The 25,000-nt window shown below is 43.3% G+C and overlaps 2 protein-coding genes across 3 annotated transcripts in view; one reads left to right on the top strand and one right to left on the bottom strand.

Moving 5' to 3' along the window:
- The window catches only part of LOC113812320 (blastula protease 10), a 61,327-nt gene that overhangs the window by 33,755 nt on the left and 2,572 nt on the right, over window positions 1–25,000 (bottom strand). The window lies entirely within an intron of this gene.
- Window positions 8,948–10,579, top strand: LOC113822696 (piggyBac transposable element-derived protein 4). The gene is made up of 4 exons (XM_070123414.1): window positions 8,948–9,363; window positions 9,455–10,062; window positions 10,117–10,229; window positions 10,330–10,579. The coding sequence occupies exons 1-2, from the start codon at window positions 8,948–8,950 to the stop codon at window positions 10,044–10,046; spliced, it is 1,008 nt and encodes a 335-aa protein (XP_069979515.1). The 3' UTR covers window positions 10,047–10,062; window positions 10,117–10,229; window positions 10,330–10,579.

Raw genomic sequence — 25,000 nt, 5'->3', positions numbered from 1 at the left:
GTTGAACAAGGACTCTACAAGGAACGTAAGTGGTGTAATGTATAATACTATTTTATAAAGATTTCTTTTCTAGTTAGTAGCTCGTTGTACTCTTAACATTCTCTGTATTATTGTCATTTTTAGTTCTTTGTTGTTAATGCCTCAGATGGTAAGGTTTTGTGTGATATTTCAATAATAAGTTTTTAAATGAGCTTGTGATGCATGTTTCTTTTTTTTCAGCAATTCGCACCAGAAGCACTTTCTTTGGCATGATCGGCAAGGAATTACCCCTCGCAGCGAGCGAGTTCCGGAGGGGGGCGGCCAAGAGAGGTTAATGCTCCTCCCTCGCTTTTGATTGACATGGAGGGAGAGGAGTGCAGTCCTCGCCCACGACCTGCAAAGACTCCAGGTGCTAGCCTTGTCATTATTGCTGTTGAGGAAGAGAGTCTAAGCCCGCACTCAACACGAGCCAAAGAGACCTCTGATGCTCCCCAGGCTCCTGCTCCTGCTCCTGCTCCTGCTCCTGCTCCTGCTCCTGCTCCTGCTCCTGCTCCTGCTCCTGCTCCTGCTCCTGCTCCTGCTCCTGCTCCTGCTCCTGCTCCTGCTCCTGCTCCTGCTCCTGCTCCTGCTCCTACTTTGATGAACGCCGGGGGAGAGGAGTGCAGGCCCAGCGCAACATCGCCGACAAACACCTCCACGCATCCGAGAAAGTTTAGCAATTGTCGTAATTACACTTATGATTAATGAAAATAATAATGATAAACATGCTTTCTACAATGAGAACCAGTAACTCTTTTAAAGATAAAGTGCTGGACCCACTCGCAGTGTTAATGGGACATAGCGAAACGAACGACAACAGCGCACAACCACCCACCCCATCCACCTCTCATCATACTTCTGTAGAAAACCCCTCTTCTGCTAACTCTCCCCCTATTAACCCCATTTCTGACTCCTCTGATCTGACCCCTCCATTGGCCAACCCTTCTCAATCCTCCATTCTCCAACCCCTACCCATGGCGCAGTACCACCCTCACCAAACCTTCAATGTGTTGACGAAATTTGATGGAACTTCTATGCCCGTTGAAGGTTGAAGGTATGTTGAAATATTGGTATGATAGAGTTCCCGACACCGACCCAAAATTTAAAGAAAATTGTGTTATAAGTGCTGAGTGTCGGCAAGACCTTACTATTCCTGATGTACGTAACGCTCTGGACGCGTTTATGTAATTGAGAAAGATTTAAATCAGTCTTCTAAGCATCCTTCCGGTCACTCATCGCTGGTCATCATTTACAATTCGTGGCTCTTATTGCAATGAAGACTGCATCATTGTCTGAATAGGATGTACGGACGTACTGTAACAAGTTCCAAGTTGCGATTTGGAAATGGGTACAGTCCGTTCCGTCTGACGAGCCCTGACCCATTAAAAAAGAAATTTAAAGGTGAAAGCTACAGTCCGAGGATGGCTTACTGTGAATCAGTCACTTCATTCACTTCCCGGCGAATTCGCTAAATCAGTAAAAGAAAAGGCACCTACGGCAATCGTACATGCAGGCGTCGTGACACAGAACAAACACCACACCCAACCAAACAATCAGCACGCCACAACACTATAACACACCAAAACCCATCATCAACCGTCACCATACCTTACCCAGACAGCACACGGCACCTCGCCGATCCAGCAACAAACCCGCAATAACGAGATGGTTACCAAGCCCCGAGCAATGTTTTAATTGTACAAGGTATGGCCATACCACGTCGGCCTGTCTGTTCCCCCCATCGTGCCCACATGAGTGACCTCTTGTGACCTTGGCCAGTCCTTACAGGATTTGTGTTACCTTGACTGTTAAGGTCATGATTATTTGTTCTGATTTTAAAGTGGTCTAAATATCATATACTAAAAGTAAAATTAGTGAAAAAACACGTACGGACACAGATGTGCTGTGGGCAAGGAGTAAGCGTGTGTGTGTGTGCACACCTGGGTTTGCACAGGGAGGTCAGGTCGGGCCCTGTTTCTTCAGGAAATGACCCCGCCCACAAACGGAACAATGGCAAACATGCCCATGGAAACTGAGGGTAGATATGGTGTCCTCCGTGAGGAAGATATCACTGGCCTCCCCCAGGAACCAATAAAGAAAAAGGCAAAGAGGCTACTACCTGACTCTGTGGAAATCACGCCGCCTGGATACCTGTGCGCACATTTTAAAGCCGATACCAAGCTTCGGACACACGGGGATAAATATCGCTGGGTATCCCAGGCCTTAAAATTGGACCCTTACAATAAGACAAAGGGATCCATTGAACTTAAGATTGGGAAGAACAATGTATATGTGAGGTGCAAAAATGAAAAAAAAATCTTGCCCACATAACCACTGCCGGTGCAGGTGGCGAAGTTTTAGAAAAAGCAAAGGCGTATGGAAAAGGCAAGTGCACAGACGTGATTGTGTTCGACGTCCCAAGGGAAATCGAAACAGATGAAATGACATCCTACCATGAACGCGTAGTACATGCCAAACGCTTGAAAGTCAATGGATTGATGACCCAAAGTGTCATCATAACATACGAGGGGGAGGTAATCCCCAAAACTATCGAGATGGCTGAGGGCGTGGCACCCTTTAGATGTGCCGTCTTCAAACCCCTGACCCCGTTTTCCTCTCATTGTTCAAAGTGGGGACACGGGGCACGTGCGTGTCCACGAGAGGCGGTGCCGATATTCCGCTCTTTCACATGAAAGCTCAGAGTGCGCAGAGAAAATTTCAGTAGGCAAAATCATCCCTCAACAATATGTGAACTTCCGTCAGGAGCATAATGCCAACTCGCCATTATGCGCCTACTACCCAAAGGACAGAAAGACAACACATGAAAGAAAACAGGCAGCCCTCCCCCCCCAATAAATCCCGCCCAGCCCCTCGTCTTAATGACGTAGGGGAATTCCCACACCTGCAGAGGTCAACACTGACGGCCCCTGCAAACAAAGCCATGGCACCGGCATCACCAGCTGCAGCACCTACTCCAGTTGCAGCACCCACTCCAGCGCCAGCTGTAGCACCAGCTGCAGCTCCTGCTCCAGTGCCAGCTGCAGCACCGACGCCATCACCAGCTGCAGCTCCAGCTCCTCCCTCACCGCAACAGTAAAAGCAAGAGGCCAACAGGGAAATGAAAGATTTGACACAAATGTTGTTCAAGCAGATGGAGCAGATGATGTTCATGATGCAGCATCAGATGGTGCAGTTCCAGGAGAGGATTTTTGCGCTCCTCGAGCAACGGCAACATCCAGTGGGCCTTGGAAACGGTCAAGTGATGATCGATTGATCAAAATAATCTGTTAAAGTGCATTACCTGGAACATTAACAGTTTGCAGAAACACAAGGTGACCCTCGCTCAGTATCTTCACTCGGAAGATGTTGTCTTGCCTTCCGGAAGTTAGAACTGATGCTCGTTATGCAAAAATTGCAGGATACACATATCACGGCAAACCTAATATTGCTAATCCCTCTAGAAGAGGACTCGGTATTTACATAAAAAAATAGTGTCCCATCAAAAGTGATCAATGGTAAAACCATCACCATCATTAATGTATAATAACCCACACGATAGTGAAGTGGTACCTAAACCTCCCGACAGTATGATACATAATGCTACTGTCTTACTGTGTGGGGATTTTAATGCTCCTCATCCTCTCCCTGGCTCTGAGGGAAGCACCATAGGTAAAAACGGTAGGATTTATTATGATTATCTTCAAAACATCAGTGACCCCATACACCTATAATGCCCCCTTTGAAAAGACTCATTATCTAAGTGGCAAATTAGATTATATAACTGTACAATCAGCACACACTCCCATGCAATGCGAAAGTTGTCCCTTTCTTAGTCAGTGATCATTGGGCATTATCACCCTTCCATTCGCTAAAAGAAACCCGCCTCAGCCACATCTTCGATACCATCTTGCCACTAAACATCATGATGAGTTTATTAAAAGGATTGGCTGCTGCTATAAACACTATATTCCCATCAGTCTTGATCACTTTAATGAAACTCTGTCAACAAGTTGGTAACCTCATTACCCCTGTCAAACATAGGTCTCCATCCTCCAGAGGCAAACGAGCATATCACAACAAAGATCCGGAAATAAAGCTACTTAGAAAGTTAATAAGGTCTAAAGTAAATCAGCTAAAACACTTTAGGGAAAAATCCCTACTTAGCTAGGGAGCTTGTTTTCTTTAGTAAAAAGCTTAATGACATAATGACACAAAAGCGGGAAGAGAGATTGTATGCCTGGGCAGAATCGATTGACTCCAAGAGCTCCAGGAGTAATGTGTGGAGAGAAATCAATAAGATTAAAGGCAATGCACACTGTCACTCCCCACCCTCATCCAGAAAGGGTAGATTTGTCAATCATCAGTAAATGCTGCGAAAACTCTTCTCTCGATAATCTTCCATTGTCCATACGCAGATGCTCCCTTAAGACAAAACACAAATTAAATTGACTATCGGTGCCAACTTTTAGATGGGGCTGATGTACCATTTACAAGACACGAACTTCTTGCAGCCATTAAAACTAGCAAATCCACTGCACCTGGGGATGATTGAATCACTTACGACATCATCCGACTCCTTGCACAGGTACAGGGAAGAAATCCTCTTCTTGATCTCTTCAACTTAACCTATACTACAGGCATCTTGCCTACAACTTGGAAACAAGTCACCATTATTCCCATCCCAAAACCAGGGTGTTCTGATGAATTTAGACCGATTTCTCAGACATCCTATCTCTCTAAAACCTGTGAATCCTTCTCAATCGTCAAAGTCACCCATCAGTCTTTGGTTTCCAAAAGGGGAAATGAACACAAATGTGTTTGCACAGTACCTCAATGGAAGTAATGCAGTCTTCTTACTTCACAGATTTCAAGGAAGCATTTGGCAGAGCTTCCCCTACTGCAATCCTCCATGAATTAACTCTCCTAGGAGTTAAGGGCAAGCTTCTGGTATGGATAAAGGATTATCTGTCTTTGAGAAGAGCAAGAGTATGTTACCAAGGCACCTACAGTAATTATGGTGAACTCGAGTTAGGAACTCCACCAGGAAGAGTTTTGTCCCCTTCATTATTTAACATCCTTATGCACTCTCTTTGCAAGCTTAATAGTGAGTTAGGAGACCTATGCAGCATCACATCCTATGCTGATGACATTCTCATTCAGGTATTTGATAGGGGAGAGTATGTTCTTCAGGGATTCAGTAAAAAGTGCACTTCCCTTGAACTCATAATCAATCAAGACATATTTCCGGATCTCATAAACTGTCATACATTCCAAGATTACGTGGAAAAGTTATTGCCAAAACTGACACCTCTAAGTATTTTGGTGTTATGGTGATTGCTCCCCACCTCATGTCCCGCAATTCCCGCTTCACTCGGGAAATCGTTCAAAGCATCAGAGAATGCTGCCTGGAGCGATTAAGACCTTTACAATACATAAGTAACAGATACGTTGGTGCTTCCATAGGAGTCTTAAGATTGATGTACATTTCCCTTGTTAGGTCCATGATAGACTATCCGAGCCCAAGTGTTAATCGTTCACCTGGCGTTACTGCTTTCCTCAATTTTCGTGCCACTCTTCTCAATTATAGGTGTCACAATCTCCAAAAGATAATTGTACTGTGCTTTGTCCAATCTGTGAAATTTCCTTATCTCATTCGGGTCTTTCAAGGACAACTTGACGAGTGTAAACACAGTCTCTCGTCTCTTTAACCATGAACGGACCCAAAAAAGTTTAATGGCTCGCACTTTCCTGTTCCGTTCAACAACTGCTAAAGCAAAGTTCAACAAAGCAGCACACTTCTTGCTCGGCGCCATTTTTGTTTACATCCGCGAGTTCCGTCGTTTCGCGTGACTGGCGCGATCGTTCTTTTGCCGTGTGACTGTGCGCCTCAAAAAATTGAAAAAAAAGTAAATAAATTGACGGAAAGGTGCTAGTGTGACATGGACTTTACAGGACTTCTGCAATCCCCTCAGTTGGCATTAGACGTAATAGACCCCATACACCATATATCAACATCATGCATTCCCAACGACGAAAGCCAGCCTCCTATCCTGCCCTCTACATTGAATAATCGTCATGCATAATTTTTCTTGGATAACGGTTCATCATGCAGCGTAGTTTCCCTTGATACTTTAAAGAAATTTGGCTTTTCATTGGATTTGCAGCCCTCTCATAGAACTATCTGTGGCATTATGGGTAACACAATGAGCACTTTGGAAAGAAAGGTTCCGAGGTATTATCTTTCCCCATTCATTTGTTATTGTAAGCAAAAATTTCACTCTGGGCAATCTATTACTCGGTCACGATTTTTTGCTCAGAAGCGGCATTTCCCTGCATCCCCAAAGTAATTATATCACCTTCAATAGCGTTAATTACCCCTTGAGAGAGCCCGATCCTATTCACCCGTCGATGTTGGTATATGAAAAACGCAAAGAAAACGGACTACCTGCATGCATGACACCAACTCCTCAGGATGATCCTGCCTGTCAGGTTGTCTCCGTTTGAGACAGCCCTGGGTGGAGGAGGCCTGTGAGACGACCTAAGAAGTCGTTGGCTGGGCAGATCGATCAAACCTGTCGTGAAGAGCTCGAAATGGTCCGAGTCCCTGCCTGGCGGCTTGCCATGAGGGATCCTTGTAGTTATAAACAAAGGGTAGATGCGGCTATGCGCCCCCGTCGGCGTTAGCTCCTAGATGATAAACGTCGTGGTTGTTTTTCAGAAAGGTAGACTTCAATAAACTCCCATGGCTATTCAAGTGACACTAGTACTGTATTATATCGCCCTGTATACATATGTGTGCTTTGAGGCATGGCACACGGACCACTGAATAAAGCTGTTTTACAAAAAAATTGATTTTCCCGTACCATAGCCTGGCAGAGGTGTTACTAAAACATACATGGCTTTATTAGAGATTGGACTCAAAAACTGAAGAAAAAGATTGCAACTAGTGTTGAAACCGCATTTTAGCTGTATGAGCACGCCAGAACCGTGTTTGTTTCTCAGAGGGGTAAACTTCGATAAACTCACATGGTTATACAAGTCTCTCCGAGTCTAGCGGCCATGGTGATCGCACGTGTTCTGCTTTCTTTCCGCCACAGCCCCGTAACTCAGCCAACCATGCTTTTTCGTGGTCCCGCAATGTCAGAGGGTAATCTGAACCCTCCCCCCGGGTCACAGGGGGCCAGCCGCGGGGGCTTCCCTGGTGCTTCCTCGGGCAGCTAGCCAGGGCTCTTATCCCCAGAGTGAAAGGGGACCCTTGGCCCAGGGTAATGTGCCCCCTTCCCAGGGTACCGGGACCTCAACCCTAGGATATGGACCCCCCGGCAACATGGGTCAGAGCTGTCCCCTCACCCATGAGGATGGGCACCCCCATGGCAGCTGTCGTGAATCACGGGTTTCGCCGTGACCACGACATAATAACTCATCAAAAAAATCCTCTCACTATCCCTCTCCCGCAGGCATAAGAAAAATTCGAAAAAAGATCTCGAAGGGCAGTGCTAGCAACCTTTTTCATCTCCGCGGGGTGAGGATGCCACGAATTCGCCCCGAGGCGACGCACCTGCAAAGAAAACGCGGCCACTCCTCCCTTTTATTGTTTTATTTTGTCTGTTTTTTGTATTAAACGTTCTTTTATAAATGTGTTTTTACCCTTACACCTAAACGCAGTGAACTGCAACATCTCATTTTTTCCGCCAGTTCTTAATCATGATGTCATATCAGAACTGCTCCGTCGTAGTAGCGGCTGTGATGTCATGAAACATGTGGCCTATGTTCCTTTGACCTGATTGGCGAATATTTGTTCCATGTTCCCGCCCATTTCTTGAAGCCCGCGAAATTTTCCGAATAAATAGAGCTGCTTTCAGCTCATTCATCACTCAAGCATTCGCCATGTCACGTGCAGGAAAGCAACGCTCTCCCTTGAACTACTCTTCCGACCTCGATGACCCGCGGCCCATGTCTGAATGGGTAAGTACTTTTGTCTTTTTTTCCATTTGTATGCCTTCATGTTGGGACTCTGACTCTGAGCACTCATGATGGGACTCTGTCTCTGAGGAGTTAGAGTGTATTACTTACTTGCATTTCTTTGCCACTCCTACAGATACGCCGTCGTCTCGCTTCTTATGATGAAAAAGCGATGCCTCCTCAGCCTTCGACCTCGGCGGTGAGTTTCGTTATTGTCACGTCTTTTTCCCATTTGTATTTATGTTGAGGTATTCTGACTTTGAGGAGTTTTAGGAGAATGTACTACTTGCATTTCTTTTCATACACAGGGGCGCGGTCGCCGCTCGTGTCGCCAGTCGTCGGGCCGCATGTTGTCGTACTTCGATGACTCCGACGTGCTCAGCGACAAGGAGTTGCGTCCGAGACTGAGGGGGGAGAGGGACCCGGACTTCCATCTGTCAAGCTCTGAGGACGACCTGGATTACGTGTCGGTCGGCTCGTTACCTTGACAGGCTAGTGTACCGCAACGCTCCCGGAACACCCAACTTCCGTTGAAGGAAGAAGGACAACTTCCCCAGGAAGGTAGCCTTCTCCGGAGATCCCGGGTTCAAGGTGCCATTGACTGTTGAGTCGACCCCGCTCGACATTTTCGGGTACCTCTTGACCGACGACGCGATTGATCACATTGTTTCGGAGACCAACTTGTAAGTTATTACTATTGTGTTCTTTCTATTTGTATTTATGTTGAGGAAATCGGACATTGAGGAATCAGAATATATTACTTCTTTTTCTTTTCCACTTCCACAGGTACGCGGTCGCCCGCCCTCCTGCTGCCTCACCCCACATGAGGAGGTGGACTCCCACGTCCCGGCAGGAGGTCAAGGCGTACTTTGGTCTCCGTTTGCTTATGGGGATGGTGAGACTCCCCTCTTATCGTGATTACTGGTCGACCGATCGCGGTTTCCGTCAGCCTTTCGTGACTGAGGTCATGACGAGAGATCGGTTCGACCAGTTGACGACACACCTCCATTTCGCCCACTTGGAGGAAGGAGCTCCACTCCTGGAAGACAGGATGTGGAAGCTCCGACCAGTCGTGGACGCCCTCAACGATTCGTTCCGGACGATTTTCGTCTCGGGGCAGGACATCACTGTCGACGAGTCGTTGTGGAAGTTCCGTGGGCGGCTAGCTTTTAGGACGTACAACCCAACCAAGCGGGCGAGGTTCGGGTTGAAGGTCTATAAGCTCAGTACCAGTACCGGCCCGGCTGCAGGGTACACCTCTTTTTTCAAAGTGTACACCGGGCAGGACCGTGGCGACATGCCCTCATCCACGAAAGCGGTGTTTCATCTGATGGAGTATGGCGGCTTCCTTGATAAAGGATACCAGTTGTTTGTGGACAGCTGGTACACGTCGCCTACGTTCTTTAATTTGTTACAATCCCGAAAGACCAACGCGGTAGGCACAGCCCGGCTGAACAGGAAGTTCATGCCCAAGGACCTCTGTGAGGAGGGGTGATGTCGATTACCGCAGCAGCAGGACGGGGTTGTTGGCCTTGTTGTGGAAGGACAACGCCAACGTCGTCCTGCTGTCAACGGTCCATAACGCTGCAATGGATGGGGAGAAGCCGATGGTAGTAAATGATTACAATGATGGCATGAAGGGAGTCGACATTGGTGATCAGATGGCGAGCTACTATCCAACGACTCGCCGGTCCAAGGTCTGGTACAGGAAGATTTTCTTCAACCTCTTTGACATGGCCATCGTCAACGCCTGGACACTCCATCGTGCCCTAGGCGGAAGAGGTTCGTTGAAAACCTTCAAGTCTGTCCTCTCCAAAGAACTCGTGGGGGAGTTCAGAAGAGGGGCGGGCTCCAGCAGGAACCGCACTGCAGCGCGTCCACCCGCTGCAGATCAGCGGTTCCTGAGACAGTGGCAACACTGGGTTTCCGAGCTTCCTGACGGCAAGAGGAGAAGGTGTCGCTGGTGTTCCAGGCAAGGGAGGAGACGAAGCACCCATAGCTTCTGTGAGGGATGCAATGTTGCATTGTGTATCAATGGGTGCTTCAAGGCCTGGCATGTAGAGTGAAGGAAGCTCGGGAGCCGTAAGTTTCGTTATTGTCACTTGTCTTACTTGCATTTCTTTTCCTCTCCCACAGAGACGCGGTCGCCGCTCGCGGTCGTCAAAGGGATACGGCAGTCGCCTTCATCGGCAGAAGTGCCTGATCGCCCTCCATCGCGCTCATCAATGTCTCAGTCCTCGACCTTGACGGTAAGTTTCTTTACTGTCACGTCTTCTTTACATTTGTATTCGTATTGAGGAATTCTGACCTGGAGAATGTATTACTTGCATTTCTTTTCCTCTCCCACAGAGACGCGGTCGCCGCTCGCGGTCGTCGAAGCCGAAGTTAGTGCATTAGTCCCAACATGAGTACTCAGACTCAGAGTCCCAGCATGAGAGTTACTGCGAAAGCATCTGCCAAAGATGTTTTCTTTGATCAAGAACAAAAGTTAGAGGTTCGAAGGCGATCAGATACCGCCCTAGTTCTAAAACTTGCCTGTACATGCCTGTGTCGAGGCGTGGCTTACAGGTCAAATCAATAAAGTTGTTATATAAAAATATCTATGATTTTCCCTTACCATATCTTGGCAAGTGTTACTGAAAGAAACGTACATGGCATTATAGAAAGACTGGACTCTAACAAAAAAAAACGAACATTACATGGTAGTTTTATGAACACTGATTTTCCTTTTCCATATCTTAGCATACACGCACATACACATACGTATAGATATACTCATACCATAGTTTTTCTCACTTTCTATCTGTCTGGCTGTGTCTACCTATCTATCAACTTCTTTCTCTCTATCTATTTTCGCGATCTCTCTCGCTTTCTCTCACTATCTATCTGTCCGGCTTTATCTATCTATCAATACTTATACCATAGTTTCTCTCACTATGTCTGGTTGTATCTACATATCAATCAACTTCTTTCTCTCAATCTATTTTCCCGATCTCTCTTTCTCTCTCTCTCTCTAACCCTTCTCTTTCTCTCTCTAAATCTCTTTCACTTTCTCTCTCTCTCTCTCTCCTTCCCTCTCTCCCTCCCTCCATTTTAGTTTTATGAGCACTAACACATCGTGTTCTCTAATTTTTCTTTTCCATATCTTGGCAACTATGTTACTGAAAGAAACATATATGGCATTATCGTGTGACAAACGCGAAAACATCGTTTTCCTTTCTCGGAAGGGTAAACTTCGATAAACTCCCATGGACTGGCGCGAAATCGGTACTGTATTGATTGTAGTGTCGCTCTCTGTACGTATATGTGCTTTGAGGCCTGGATAAATTGTTTTATAATAAAGTTGCTTTATAAAAAAATCTGAATTTCACTTTCCATATCTTCGCAAATATGTTACTGAAAGAAACAAACATGGTATTATTAGAGAGACTGGACTCTAAACTAAAAACAATAAAGAAAGGAACAGGTGTTGAGACTATTTTAGCTTTATGAGCATGCTAAAACATCGTTTTCGTTTCTCAGTAGGGTAAATTTCGATTAACTCCCATGGCTATAAAAATGGCGCGAGATCGGAGTGTGCGCTCTGATTTTCTCGGCCGAGGCGGGCGGCATACGAGCGGGTCCCCGGATTTGCCGCGGGCCAATTTTGATATAGCGCGGCACAGGGGATTATCGCGCTCAAACTGCGCCGTCGTCGATGGGTTAATATAAGGAGGAATTACGGGCTTTATCTTTTTAATTCACTATCTATTTTAGTTCTTTTGGATTCTTTTACATAGTTATTTTGTTAATCTTAATTTTCTAATAGTGTTTTTTAGTCATTAATAACTTTTGAGATTCCATTCCTTGATTACATTTTTATGCGACACCGAGCTAAGAACGAAACACGAGAGGCATGAAAAGGGGGATTGGTCTTTGGGTCACGACTGGAAGAGGTCGCTTGAGGAACCCCGGAATGGGCCTCCTCGAAAGATAAGTGGTTGTGAGTTTTATCTCTTTAGGTTACAGGAAAGATTCATGATCTTTTAGTAAAGCTTAAGTGATCTAAAAGACCGATGCCTTTCATTTTAATTCAGTATTTTAATGTGCCCTTGCGTTTACGTGTTTTATTTTTTACTTGTTTTATAATTGTTTTAGTTTTTTACGTTTGTGTTTTAAGTCCGTGTTTGTTTTAGTTTCATGTTGGTGTTTTATGTTTGTGTTCTAGTGTTTTACGTTTGTTTTATATTCAAGTTTGTTTTAGTTTTAGTTTTATGTCTGTGTTCTTAATGTTCTTATGATTTTAAGTTTTAATAAGTGAAGAATATTTTTAATTGTTTAGAATGGTACCTCGCAGTATTGTGATCAAATAAGGCTCAAGGGTGTAGAAAGGAAGGAATGACTAATCACTAACAGACCAGTCTTATGACAGAAAGTTCAAGCATTGCAGGACCAATCTGCGTTCGGGAGATCTTCCCCCCGCACATGTCTCCTCTCGGCTCAAAACACGTCTACCGTACTCTCTCTCACACACAGACACACTCCCTATCTTTCCGCTCCTTACACCCTTCCTTTACACTATCACCTCACTACAATAACTCAACATTCCCATACGTCAATTAAATGGGTGGTGGCAGAGAGCTCTTTCCTTAATCTTGCGAGAGTTTCTTCTTATACGGCCGCTACACAGCCAGGGTCAAGCCTGCCCCCCACCCCCCACCCCCGCCCAGGGCAAGGGCACCTAAAGAACCCGGACAGTGAAAACAGTGAAATAGCAGTGAAAACAAGTGAAGTCAGAGAAAACAGTGACTCCAACAAAGAAACAGAGACGACAATAAAGCCCTCCATCAGGCAGGCAACACTATCATAGTGCTCAATATGATTCTTTGCTTTATTATAACCAAAAATTCATGGGTATGTTTAGTATTGTGTGATCAAATTAAGAAACTGATATAAAAAGAAAGAAAATGCCTACATCAGTCTCTTCTAGGCTATACAGACTCCAGAAAAACTAGAAACTTCACCAAAGACACCAAAAGGATAAATTCCATGGTGCACACAATGATCGATCAGTGCTTAAAGAACGACAATTTAGTGTTTGCTACAACCACAGAAACCCACCGCTGACTGGTCTCCGCCACCAAAGAAAACTGGTATCTCTACACTTTGTCAAATTCTTCCAAAAACAAAACACCAAGGTATACAAACACAGCATGAACTCTTTCAGCAATCAAAATCTCATTGAAAATAAAATTGATTTGCTGATTGGAATGTTCTCCGAGCAAAAATCTGCAATAAACAGCTTGATTAATCAAGGAGTGACGTCTCCTCAGCCGCAGGAATGCGGAGAGGAAGCATCCGTCACAACAGACTCGACCCGATCCCCTCACGCAACATCCAGTCTCCCATCCCCTACCCACGATTAATCTGCCTATCAATCTTTCCCTTTCGCATCCCCTACCCGTGCCAGAATGTCATTAACCTTTACATCAAATGAACACACGCACAACCATACTCCCCCTTACAACTCCCACGGCAGTACCTGTCGTGAATCACGGGTTTCGCCGTGACCACGACATATAAAATAAAAAAAAAACCGACTCACTATCATTATCCCGCATGCATGATAAAATTCGAAAAAGACCTCAAGGGAAGTGCTAGAGAACCTCTTATCTCCGAGACGTCAATAACCGGCATGAGGAACGAAGCTTCTAAACAAGTAACACCCAGCAGCAGCTACGGTAGAAACAGTAGAAGGAAAAACAAGCAAAACCATCTTCCAGCAAATCGCCACTGGGATGCCACACACCACTGCGTACCTGGAGTACCGCCCCCCCCCCTCCCACACTACCTCTAACCCACTCGTTGTCCACAACTATGCAGAACGAAAGGAAACAGCAACAAACAAACGTGCAGCCGCAGCCTCACCAAGACGAGGAAGAGAGGAACGCCACTTGCCAAAACCCCTGCAAGGTGCCGACCGTCCTCAGTGTACTTGCATATTATGAGTTGCCATCCAGATACAAACGAGGAAGATATTGAAGACTTCTACTGACTCCATACCACTCCCCCCTTCAAGAACCTCTACAGTTACTGGACCCTACGGTTTATGGCTGGTGCCAACGTGACCCGAGCCCCTGCTTCCAGCGCACGCAATCCTGATACTTACTGACACCGGTAACGATTACTGTTTATCCCAATGTTAATTCATATATTGTATATGCTCAAAATGTTGAGCTGATTTTCAATTTATCAATCATTTGCTAATATTTACTGACATGCCTTCGTACTACATGGTATGTGTTGTAAACCTCAAATCCAGTACCCTCGTCCAACACATGTGAATTGTATGACCACAGGAACGTTATGAGAACAAACATTTGAACTTGTTTCCCTTTTTCATTTCGTTTATGTTCAATGCCATTTCATTGAAGATCGTACAAAAAACGAACTGATCTGACCTCAAAAAGTCAGAGCCAAATTCACTCGGTCCTCAGCACCAGCTCGGTCAACACCACAAGCTCCCTCAGCTTTTAGCAATAAAATAAACTCTGCTTGATTTTTATTCAACACCAGTTGTACCCCATTACAGGACTTCTTCGAAAATAAATTCGACATTATCTCCAATGTCAAAGCATTCAAAACGAAAATACCATTATTATTCAAGCTTCACAGTTACTATTAAGAGACAAGGATATTAACCCAGATCTTTTCTTAGAGTCCGACATCTTTCCTGGTAATGTAAAGGTGTTCCTCAATAGAAACAAGTACAAAGACGAGCAGAATGTTTGATGCTGCAAGTCCGGCGGTCAAAACACCTAGCACAATTAGGATTGAGCCCATTAATGCACAGTCTCGCCTCGGACACTTTGAAAAATTGAATTGATAATCAAGGAGAGAAATATCGATATCCTGTGCATTAGTGAAACTTGCCTTCACCAAGAAATATCAAGCAGTTTCATCAGCATTCCAAACTTTCATATTTACAGACGTGGAGGTGGAGTCTGCATATATGTAAGAGATTCCCTTAAATCAAATAAGATCTTTACAACTGTAAATAATACAGCAGTAGAGGACATCTGGGTAACCATACAAAAGTAATATGAATCCTTCAATCCTCATCAGCACAATCTATAGACACCCACATGCTACAGCAGAATCTTTTGTACATCTTGAAATTTTTCAGAAAAATGTAATTAAAAAGAAAACCCCTATTCATCCTAGGTGAATTAAATATCGATAAAAAAAAAAAACGAATGCAAAGCTGACTGGGATAATTAATAAATTAAAACAACCCCTTCTATATTAGATGTCATAATAACAAACAGACCCGATATTATTCTTCACACAGATATTATCCCATGCCAAATTGCTGATCATAAGCTTTGATCCTAAATATAGAAAAAAAGCAACAACCAGTCACCAAAACTACTCGTGATCAAACTAATTAGATCCTAAATTGCTCTGCGAATACATACCCAACATATCGCTCTTAGATATTTTAGCAACAATGTTAACAGACAAATTACTATTTTAACAGAAGTGATAAAGATCAGCATAAACGCCTCTGTACCCATTAAAAAACAAACTATAAAACGTCCTCCCGCCCCCTGGATAAATGACAACATTAAGAGAACCATAAATAGAAATAATACTCAGAAAGCTCTCAAGATAAACAGATCTGACGCCACCCTTCAGGCTGAATATAAACACTAGAAAAGGAATGTGAAAACACTTATTCATAGTGCAAAAACAAATTATTTCAAAAGTAAGATCAATGAATGCAAAAACGATTCTGCCAAAACATGGAAACTGGTTAAGACACTAGTGCCAAACAAACAAAACAAATTCCATAAATGATACAGAACATTTTGATAACTTCTTTGCAGAAGTCAGTAGGCTCACTTACGAACAGAAAACCGCCACCACACATCTACACAACATTAATGAAACAAGGTCTATAATAAACTTTTTCAGACCGCAACCAGTAGGAGTACAATTATATTAGCAGTAAAACACTCAAAACAAATTCCGTTGGAGCTGATCGCTGTCCGTTTCATAAACGATAGTCTACCATCAATTGCATACTATCTGACAGTCATCACTAATACATCCATAGTCACTGGTGTTTATCCATCACTTTGGAAACATGATATTGTAGTGGACCGCCTGTGTGTCCCCAGCGGTCCCCTACATGTGTTGTATCAGTTCCTGATTGGCCGTCAACACAGAACCGCACCTGACTCGCGATTTGCCAACTCTCGCCGAGCTGACACCGGCTCCTCCTCCTGATCGTCGGCAACCTCTTGAATGTTACACGATTCGCCACAGACGACGAACTTAAGGAGGCCATTCTCGGACGCGCTCTGCCTAATCCTGTGACCGCTTTGAGCTCCTTCCTCTTGTCTGAAAACACAGACTCACACCTACGGAAATCCTTCATCACCTTCCACGTCTCCTCAACCACACCGGACGACTTTTCCCACCAGACGTACTGCGCTCCCTCTTCCTCATTCGGCTGCCTGCTGATATCCAACAAATCCTACTGGTGTCGGACCTCCAGTTGGAGCAACTAGCCTTAAGAGCGGATGCAATGATCGCAGCCAAGGCACCCACATTAACAACAGTGACCGCCGCAGCTGCCGCCACTCCCGCCGTGATGATGGAATTCCTAGCAGCCAAGGTCACCGCACTGTTAGAGGCCGTGGGAAGACCCCTTCGCCGCCACGCAGTGACCGGAACTTCGAGCGCTCACCAACATCAGGACGCAGGTTTCGCCCCTACACACCTTCGCCGCCACGCAGAGATTGGAGGCTACCATCGAAACCGAGCGTGCCGACCTGCCGCGAACCTCGAAGGCGTCTGCTATACATCTGGGATGCCACCTCCTCCCTGCGCTTTCTTGTCGACACAGGGGCCGAGGTCAGCCTCCTCCTGGCCTCCCACAAGGATATGCGCTCTCCCTCTTCCCAGACATTTGAAGCTGCCAACACGACGCCCATCAACGTCTACGGCGAGCGCTCAAAGATCCTCGTGCTGAAAGGAGAGCCCAACCAGTGGTTCCCTTGGATCTTCCTCGTCGCCAATGTCCCCCAACCCATCATCGGCGCCGACTTCGTAGCACACTACAGCTTCATTTTTGACCTCCAAGGTAAGACCCTTATCCACCAGTCCGGGGCCCGCACCCACACCGCTCCAACACTGGTAAGTGCCCCCTTCATATATCCGAGATGTTTTAAATGTTATGTTTTACTGTTTTAAGTGATATTTTAATAAGCATTTTTACGTTGTGTTTATAATGAGCCCTATGCCGAAAGAACAGACCAAGAAAATGAATTATTATTGAAATATTTTATGATCTTTGATATTTTTTATATGAAATACTACTTTTACTTGCATTTCCTAATGAACATTTTATGAACTTTTACTATTTTTATTATGCATTTCACATCATGGTTCTTATTTCTCATTTTATTCTTTCAAATTTCCAGGGAACTAACTGGAGCTCGGCACTTCTGACAGCAACCTCATCTTCAACTGCGGGAAGACGTGTTTGTCCTTCCATATTTTACTTCTTTCCGAGTACGAGATATCATTTGGTGATTGGATAAATAATTTATCCAAAGAGGTCTTCATCCACAGTAAACTGAACTAGATATTTAAACCAGTTCACCTTTCCATTTTTTCCCATTAATAGAAATGTTTAATGCTTCCTTCACTCCCCAATTTTCAAGTGTAATTCTTCTTAATTTGTATTTCTTGCAAGTTGAATATACATAACCTATAGCTTCTATATCGACTATATCAGCTTCATGTGATTTGCAGGTACAAATTAAACAAATATGGGGATAATGGTCATCCCTGAAGCACTCCTTAATTGTATTCAATTCGGTACAGGTTAATTTCATGCCACCCTTCATTTAGACGAAAAATAATAAATGCAAACGATAGAGTAATTTTAAAGAATTTATTTTCTATGTACTTTAACCGCAGTATAAAAATAACGAAGTAATTGGAAACGCAAGTGTCTCAAAGCCCGAAATCTTAAACATTTTAAAAATCGTTATCAGATATCCTTCCCTACCTTTCGTAAACAAAAACAAAAAAATGATGCCCATTTCATTGTAATAATTAAGCATCTTGTGTTGATTAAGCTTACATACAATTACGCGATGGAGATATTGTTCCTGCTTTAATAGGTGTAACAGTACAACACCTATAAAATATTACCGACTATTTACAACAAAAGCATTTCTTACACTGCGCAAGTCGACGTGTCTCATCCATATTACGAGCAAGAGGGGCCTGACGAAATGCGCGGGAATTTAAGATACAAACATGTTATCGCATGAAGTGCGTACAAAACCTTCTGAAAAATGTATTCTACACTACATGTACATGATACTGTCACAAAAGCCATAGTATTAAAGGTAATGCTATTGACCAATCACATGACACCGTGTATGGAACACGTTTGTATAGTGGTTGAGTAAAGCGACAGCAATACCTCTTACCAAAATGTGTCTCAGGTGCGGCGGGTGTAACCCTCACTATGTTATATCCGATTGTTTTCAAAAGAATGATAATGCTACTGAATTCTTGAGACCACACAGTGTTTTGCCAAGGACGGCAAATTGCCCACATTGCAATTTACCTTGCAAATACCGTGAAAGTTGCGTTTTCTAGATCAACTATTACAATGGTACGTTTCTGCAGGGGACACACATGGCATCATTTAAAGTAAATTTGTTAATCCTTGGTTGCAAGAGTTTTGGGATCATGAAACTGTCCAAATGTACTGGCATGTCTACACCCAGTAGCATAGATTGGAGTTTTTGTTTTGAAGTAACCCTAAATTGGTTACAGATTCAAAATTCAATAGGTGCCAGTGTAATTGTTGAGATCGACGAAACTGCTCGTGCGGCGAAAGTATACAAGGGCAGATAGTTGAGCCAGGTGTGAGTCTTTGGTGGTATTGAGCATGTCAGTAGAAAGAAATTCACTGTGCCACTTCTGGACAGTGACCTGAGTGCAGACACTCATACCCCTAATTAAGAAATATATAAAACCAAACAGCAATGATGGTTGGACTGGTTACCGAAACCTACATCATGGTTACAAACATCCGAGTATTAATTTAGAAAACTTTGACCCACACAATCCACAAATCCATTAACAGGACACAAAGATTCTGGCACGACATAAAAGAGTGGGTCAAATGCCCGGGAATTAAGTCCGAGTATCTGCCGCAGTGCATCTTTATAAAGAATTTCTGATTCTCCATTGCACATTGAAGTCACCTTAGGATATCTGATTTGGGATTTGAACTGCTCTTTATACCGAGTGCCCACGGGGAGTGGGTGTAAAACTTCGCTATACTTACTCATGTATGAATAAATAGGTAATGCCTATGAATGCTAGTAAGCTCCTAGTTGCACACTCCCTTTAGTGGGTCGTGTATCAGAGGTTAGATTGACCTTCCAAGTTCTTTGCAATGGCGGTAGGGGTTCGAATCCCTGTCGGAGAGGTTATAAATTCATGATATCAATGCGGCCAGTGCATCATTCCATCTTTCATATATATATATATATATATATATATTATATATATATATATATATATATATATATTATATGAAATAATGTGCAATAGCCCCAATATACCCCACACACTACATACCGAAAGGGTGTCATCGCATGACAATGAACATGAATAGTGTGCTGTGAAATATTCGGCAATCTGTCGGATAATCTTTAATGCAGAGACCAAAATAATATTTCAGTCCGTAGATTTTAATTAATGCAATAAGTACCTAAATAAAATATTGGCAAACCGCTTCTTGATGCCATCTGTTTTAAAGTGAACTAAAAAATATACACCAGACATAGCAATTTTACATACATTTCACTTGCACTCTTCACTGCTACGGAATTGTAATGGTAGCAATTGGTGGTCTTTCATGCATTACCAGTCACACTATGGTGTTGTGCACAGGCTGTGATCAGACTTTTGAAGAAACTAGTGTGAGATTTTATAAGCGGGACGATACTGCAATAGAGTTTTTTCAGTGTCACGGCGTTCTCCCGAAAGAAATCAAGTGTAAATCGTGCTTGAAAGAGTGTAATTATGATAGTGTAAGATACCGGTTTCACTGCAATAGGAAGAAAACAAATCCAAAAAAACAGAAGTGAAAATGTAACGATACAGTATCATTATTCAAAGACACGTGGTTAGAAAAAGTGAGAATAAAACCCGAGTGAAAATCTAAGAATTGTGAATATATATACTTAAGACCTATTTTTTCGAATATTTAGAAGAAAACTTTGGCAGGAGCCCCCTAACAGCAGTGGACTGGCGCTCCTTTGCTACTGAAGTGTGTGCCAGTGCGATAAAGAACTTTGGGGTCTTAGAGAGGGGAAAATTGTAGAGTGCGACGAAAGCTGTTTTGGTGGGGGAAATTAACCGTGGTTGAAAGGCATGTAAAGGATTTTGGGTCTTAGGGGCATATGAACGTGGCACAAAGAAAGTATATTTCACGAAAGTAAAAAATAGAAATTCGAAAACATTAACAAAAATTATAAAAGAGCATATTTGCCGCGGTGCCACAATCTATACTGACCAGTGCAAAGGATACAACCCATTAAATAAACTAGGTTACAATCACCAGACGGTCAATCACTCCATAGAATTTGTATAATCAAAAAAACAAAAAAGCACTCAAAATATAGAGCGCCTATGGAGTACGATTAAAAGTTGGGAGCAGCGACAAGGAAAATTAAGACACTATTACGAGGCAATATTTTGCTCGGTATGCGTTCTGCGCTCGATACAAGCCTAAAAGGGGCCTGTGCGCATTTCTCCGGGCCGCTGCACAACTCTATCCCTCGCCACATTGAAGCGATAAGTCTGAACCTTTATTATTTATTAGTAGTACCATTTTTTTAACGTTGCATCTACCTTACCTTACCTTACCTTACTGTAAGGGACGATCCTTTTAAGCATGTGACATTATTTGTACATACAATAGCAAGACATGTTTTGATACATTTAACCGGATTGGTCTAGCAGAATCGTGCCGTAAAAACCCACGTCCGAAAAAATATATATATAATACCGTGTCACTTCGCATATATAATGTGAATTGAAAATAATATTTGAAGAACGTGCGTTCATAACTATATAATATAATTGTTATATACATATTAAAACTACAACGATTTTAATGCAATTTCATAGGACCAATAGTACACAACAGCAAAAAAAGAAAAAAAAAACGTATACATAAGTATGTGTATATGTATGCATGTATGTGTACGTATATGCATGTATGTGTACATGTGTATATGAATGTATGCATGTGTATATATACATATATGTACATAATTGTATGGATATTCCGCGCATAACAAGATATCGCAATGTTAATTACGGTATTCAATGCTTATTACAAGTATGGCAGACCTTGTATAACTAACAATTACCAGCAAATCGGTGGTTTGTGCTGTATGACAAAGATTAACCAATGAAACCCTATGTGACGTCACTGACCAATCAAAATTCATAAATTCATGGATGATATGCTCTAGTCCCACAAATCGTTCATTCTATCTTTATCCGTTGTTAAGAGGGAACGAGTGTTGATTATATAATATATATATTATATTATATATATACAGCCGGCAATATTGGTCTCGGTGCAAGATAAAGCTCCTGTTGTAAAAAAAAAAAAAAAAAAAAAAAAAAAATTGGTTACATATTTGTCTAAGTCTGAATCTGAGTCTAGCCGTCGCGGTGATCGGACGTGTTTACCCTCCTCTCCGCATCAGCCAAACAGAGTCGGAGGGAAATCGGACTACCTCCCCCGGGTCAAAGGGGGCCAACCGGGAGGCTACCCCGGTGCTTCCTTGCGCAGCTAGCACGAGCTCCTATCCCCGGAGTGAAAGGGTTCCCTTAACCCAGGGTAACGAGCTCCCTTCCCAGGGTAATGGGACCTCCGCCCAAGGCCATCGGGGTGATGAGCTCTCCCACAGCAGCCTGGGGAATGGCTGCTCCCCCACCCAGGGTAATGGGTGTATCAGTGAAACCAGTGCTAGCAGTGAAAACATTGAAAGCAAAACTGAACAATCAATATCAAATCGGCAATGTATTTATAGTGCTAAATATCATCTTATGCTTTGTTGCCACGAAAAAAAGAGTGGGCTAAATTGCTTCTCTGTGATCAGATTAAGAAATTTTTGGTCCGGAAGAGATTGAAAAGGCCCATGATATCGTAATCAACCTCTCAGACTCTAGGAAACCTAGGAACACAACTCGAGACACTAAGAAAATGATTAACATTATTGTGCACACTATGATCGACCAGTGTTAATTAATAGGAAAAATCTGGTGTTCGCAACTAACATCCCAGTGTCAACTGGACCTTTGTCGTGTTTTATCCCCCTCTCTGCAGCAGCAAAATCTAAGGTTGTACTGGCTCCTGTTAAGTTACTTGCCTAGGTACATTATAAGCAGTGATAAAGGCAGAATAGACTTAAATACAGATGAAAGCTAAAGTGACAGTACAGACCACGAACTGGACGCCGCCGAAAAAGACAGGCATTTCTACTCCTTTTGTTAAGTTCTTCCAAAAGACTAAACATCAGGAAACACAGACACCTAGAACCTTCCTTTAACAATGGCAGTTTGTTGGAAAACAAAATAGATTTGCTAATAGGAATGTTCTCTGAACAGGCGACGCTCAACAAAATGATAAATCAGAGGGAATGCGCAGAGGCAGCAAAGGTCACGACAGAACCGCTCCCCCCCCTACCAAATCCCGTCCGACCTCCCTTCCCGTCTTTGACCAATCCACCTACCAATCATTCCCATTTGCTTCTCCACTCCCTATCAGAAGGCCCTCTACCTCTACCCAAGAACCACCCTCCACACCCTCCCTGCCTATGACTAGCGACCCCCCCCCCCAGCTCCCTTCCCCTCCCGCCAATCCCCCCCCACTCCCCGCCCGCAGCGAGCAAGCAGGCGTGCGCCCTTGCTGACTTGCCAGCCTACCCGAGTAACAAGACACATCAGCAGTCCTCGAACAAGTCAAGAGGAAAAACGAGGCATCTACACAAGTAACGCCTAGGTGAAGCTTTAAGAAAAGACAAAATAAAAAGAAAAACAATCAGAAGGAACTCGACCCTAATCGCCAGTGGGATGACGCAACTCATCACCAGGTGCCAGGAGTCCCCCCTCCCACTCCCCCCCCCCCTACTCCAGCCCCAGCTCCAGCAGTGCCGACGGTCGTGATAAACAACCACGGAGAAAGAGCGGAGCAAGTTGCTGAGAACGAAGGTTTCGTCACAGTAACATCAAGGAAACGGTAGAGGTTGAAGACCGCGACGCGCGTAGATAGAGGAAAATGGACACCGCCATCTTATAGAGCGGAAGAAATAGAGTAGGATAGTGGTAATTTTAAGATGCACAGGCATTATATTTACCGTTAAACGGAAAAAAAACAAACAAAAGAAAAAAAGAGAACGACAAGCGGCAAAGCCCTTAGCAGGAGCTGATCGACTTGACACAGTGTTCCTGTATATCACAAGCTGCCATCCAGATACAAATGACATCGAAGATCATCAATCGGACAATTTTGAAAATATATTAAGTATAAAAGTACACAAAACAGTGATGACACATAATTACTACACCAGTTTCACGGTAATAGTACTAGGCCGAGAAATAACGCCCAAACTAGTTTTAGACTCGGATGCCTTCCCAAGGAATGTCAAAGTGTTCCTCAGCAGAAACAAGTACAATCGTGATCAGAGGGTTTGACAAGGCAATGCCCTCAGCAAGTCCGACTGTCAAAATAGACCACATTAACGCTCAGTCTCACCTTGGGCATTTTGATGACATAGGAATGCTTATAGTGGAGAGAGATCTCGATATACTATGTATTAGTGAAACTTAGCTTCACCAAGATGTCAAATGCATTTATTAATATTCCAAATTTCAATGTTTATAGATGCGATGCTGGACGTGGGGGAGGAGTTTGATTATATGTACATGGCACTTTAAAAACAAACGAGATATCCACTACAACTGCTAAGAGTGCAGATGTAGAGGATATCTGGGTTAATGTAAAATGTAATATATTTCCGTCTTTCATTGTAGGCGCGATCTATAGGCATCCTCATGGTTCCTCTGAATCTTTTGTTTATTTAGAAAAAGGTTTTAGAGAAATGTCATTGAAGAAGAAACCTTTCATACTTGGCGATCTAAAATGACAAACAAGCCAAATTCTAAATTAACTAAGATTAATTAAAACAAATTTGAACAACTGGTAAATAAACCTACAAGAATCACAGAAAATACTTCGTCATTGATGCAATTATACCAACGGAGCTGACATTGTCCTCCATACAGACGTCACTCCATGACATGTTGCCGACCACGAACTCGTAACGGTGACACTAGATATAAAGAAGTCAAAACGACCACAAATTACAAAAAGCTTTCGCGAATTAGCCAATTATGATTCTCAGTCATTATGTCAACTCATAATAGCCAAAGAATCAACTCTTTTACAAATTTTGCAAACAGTTAACAGACAAGCAGGTATATGTATTCACAGAAGTGATCAATGATGGTATAAATGCATCGCCCCCTTTGTTACTAAAATTATTAGACGTCCTCCGGCCCCTTGGATAAACGACATCAAGAGAGCCATAACAGATAGAAATAATGTGCATAACGCTCAAAAATAACAGATTCCACATGACTCTCCAGGCTGACTATAAACAAAGGAAGAGAAATGTCAAATCACTAATACAAGAAGCCAAAACTGATTTTAAAAATAGATTAACAAATTGTAAAAAAGATTTCAGCTAAAACACGGAAGATTTTTAAAACACTTGTACCAAACAAAAACCACCATAAAAATGAATTTAACGAGTTCTTCGCTAAAATTGGACATTTCACATATGAACAAACGGCCAATAGTTTCAGACCACAACCTATTCAAATAGAAACCGTAATCCTGACAATAAAACACCTGCAT

The sequence above is a fragment of the Penaeus vannamei genome, chromosome 1, assembly GCF_042767895.1.
Source record: "Penaeus vannamei isolate JL-2024 chromosome 1, ASM4276789v1, whole genome shotgun sequence".
Classification (NCBI taxonomy): domain Eukaryota; kingdom Metazoa; phylum Arthropoda; class Malacostraca; order Decapoda; family Penaeidae; genus Penaeus; species Penaeus vannamei.
The sequence above is the reverse complement of the archived record's forward strand: the minus strand, read 5'-3'. Positions and strand labels throughout refer to the sequence as shown.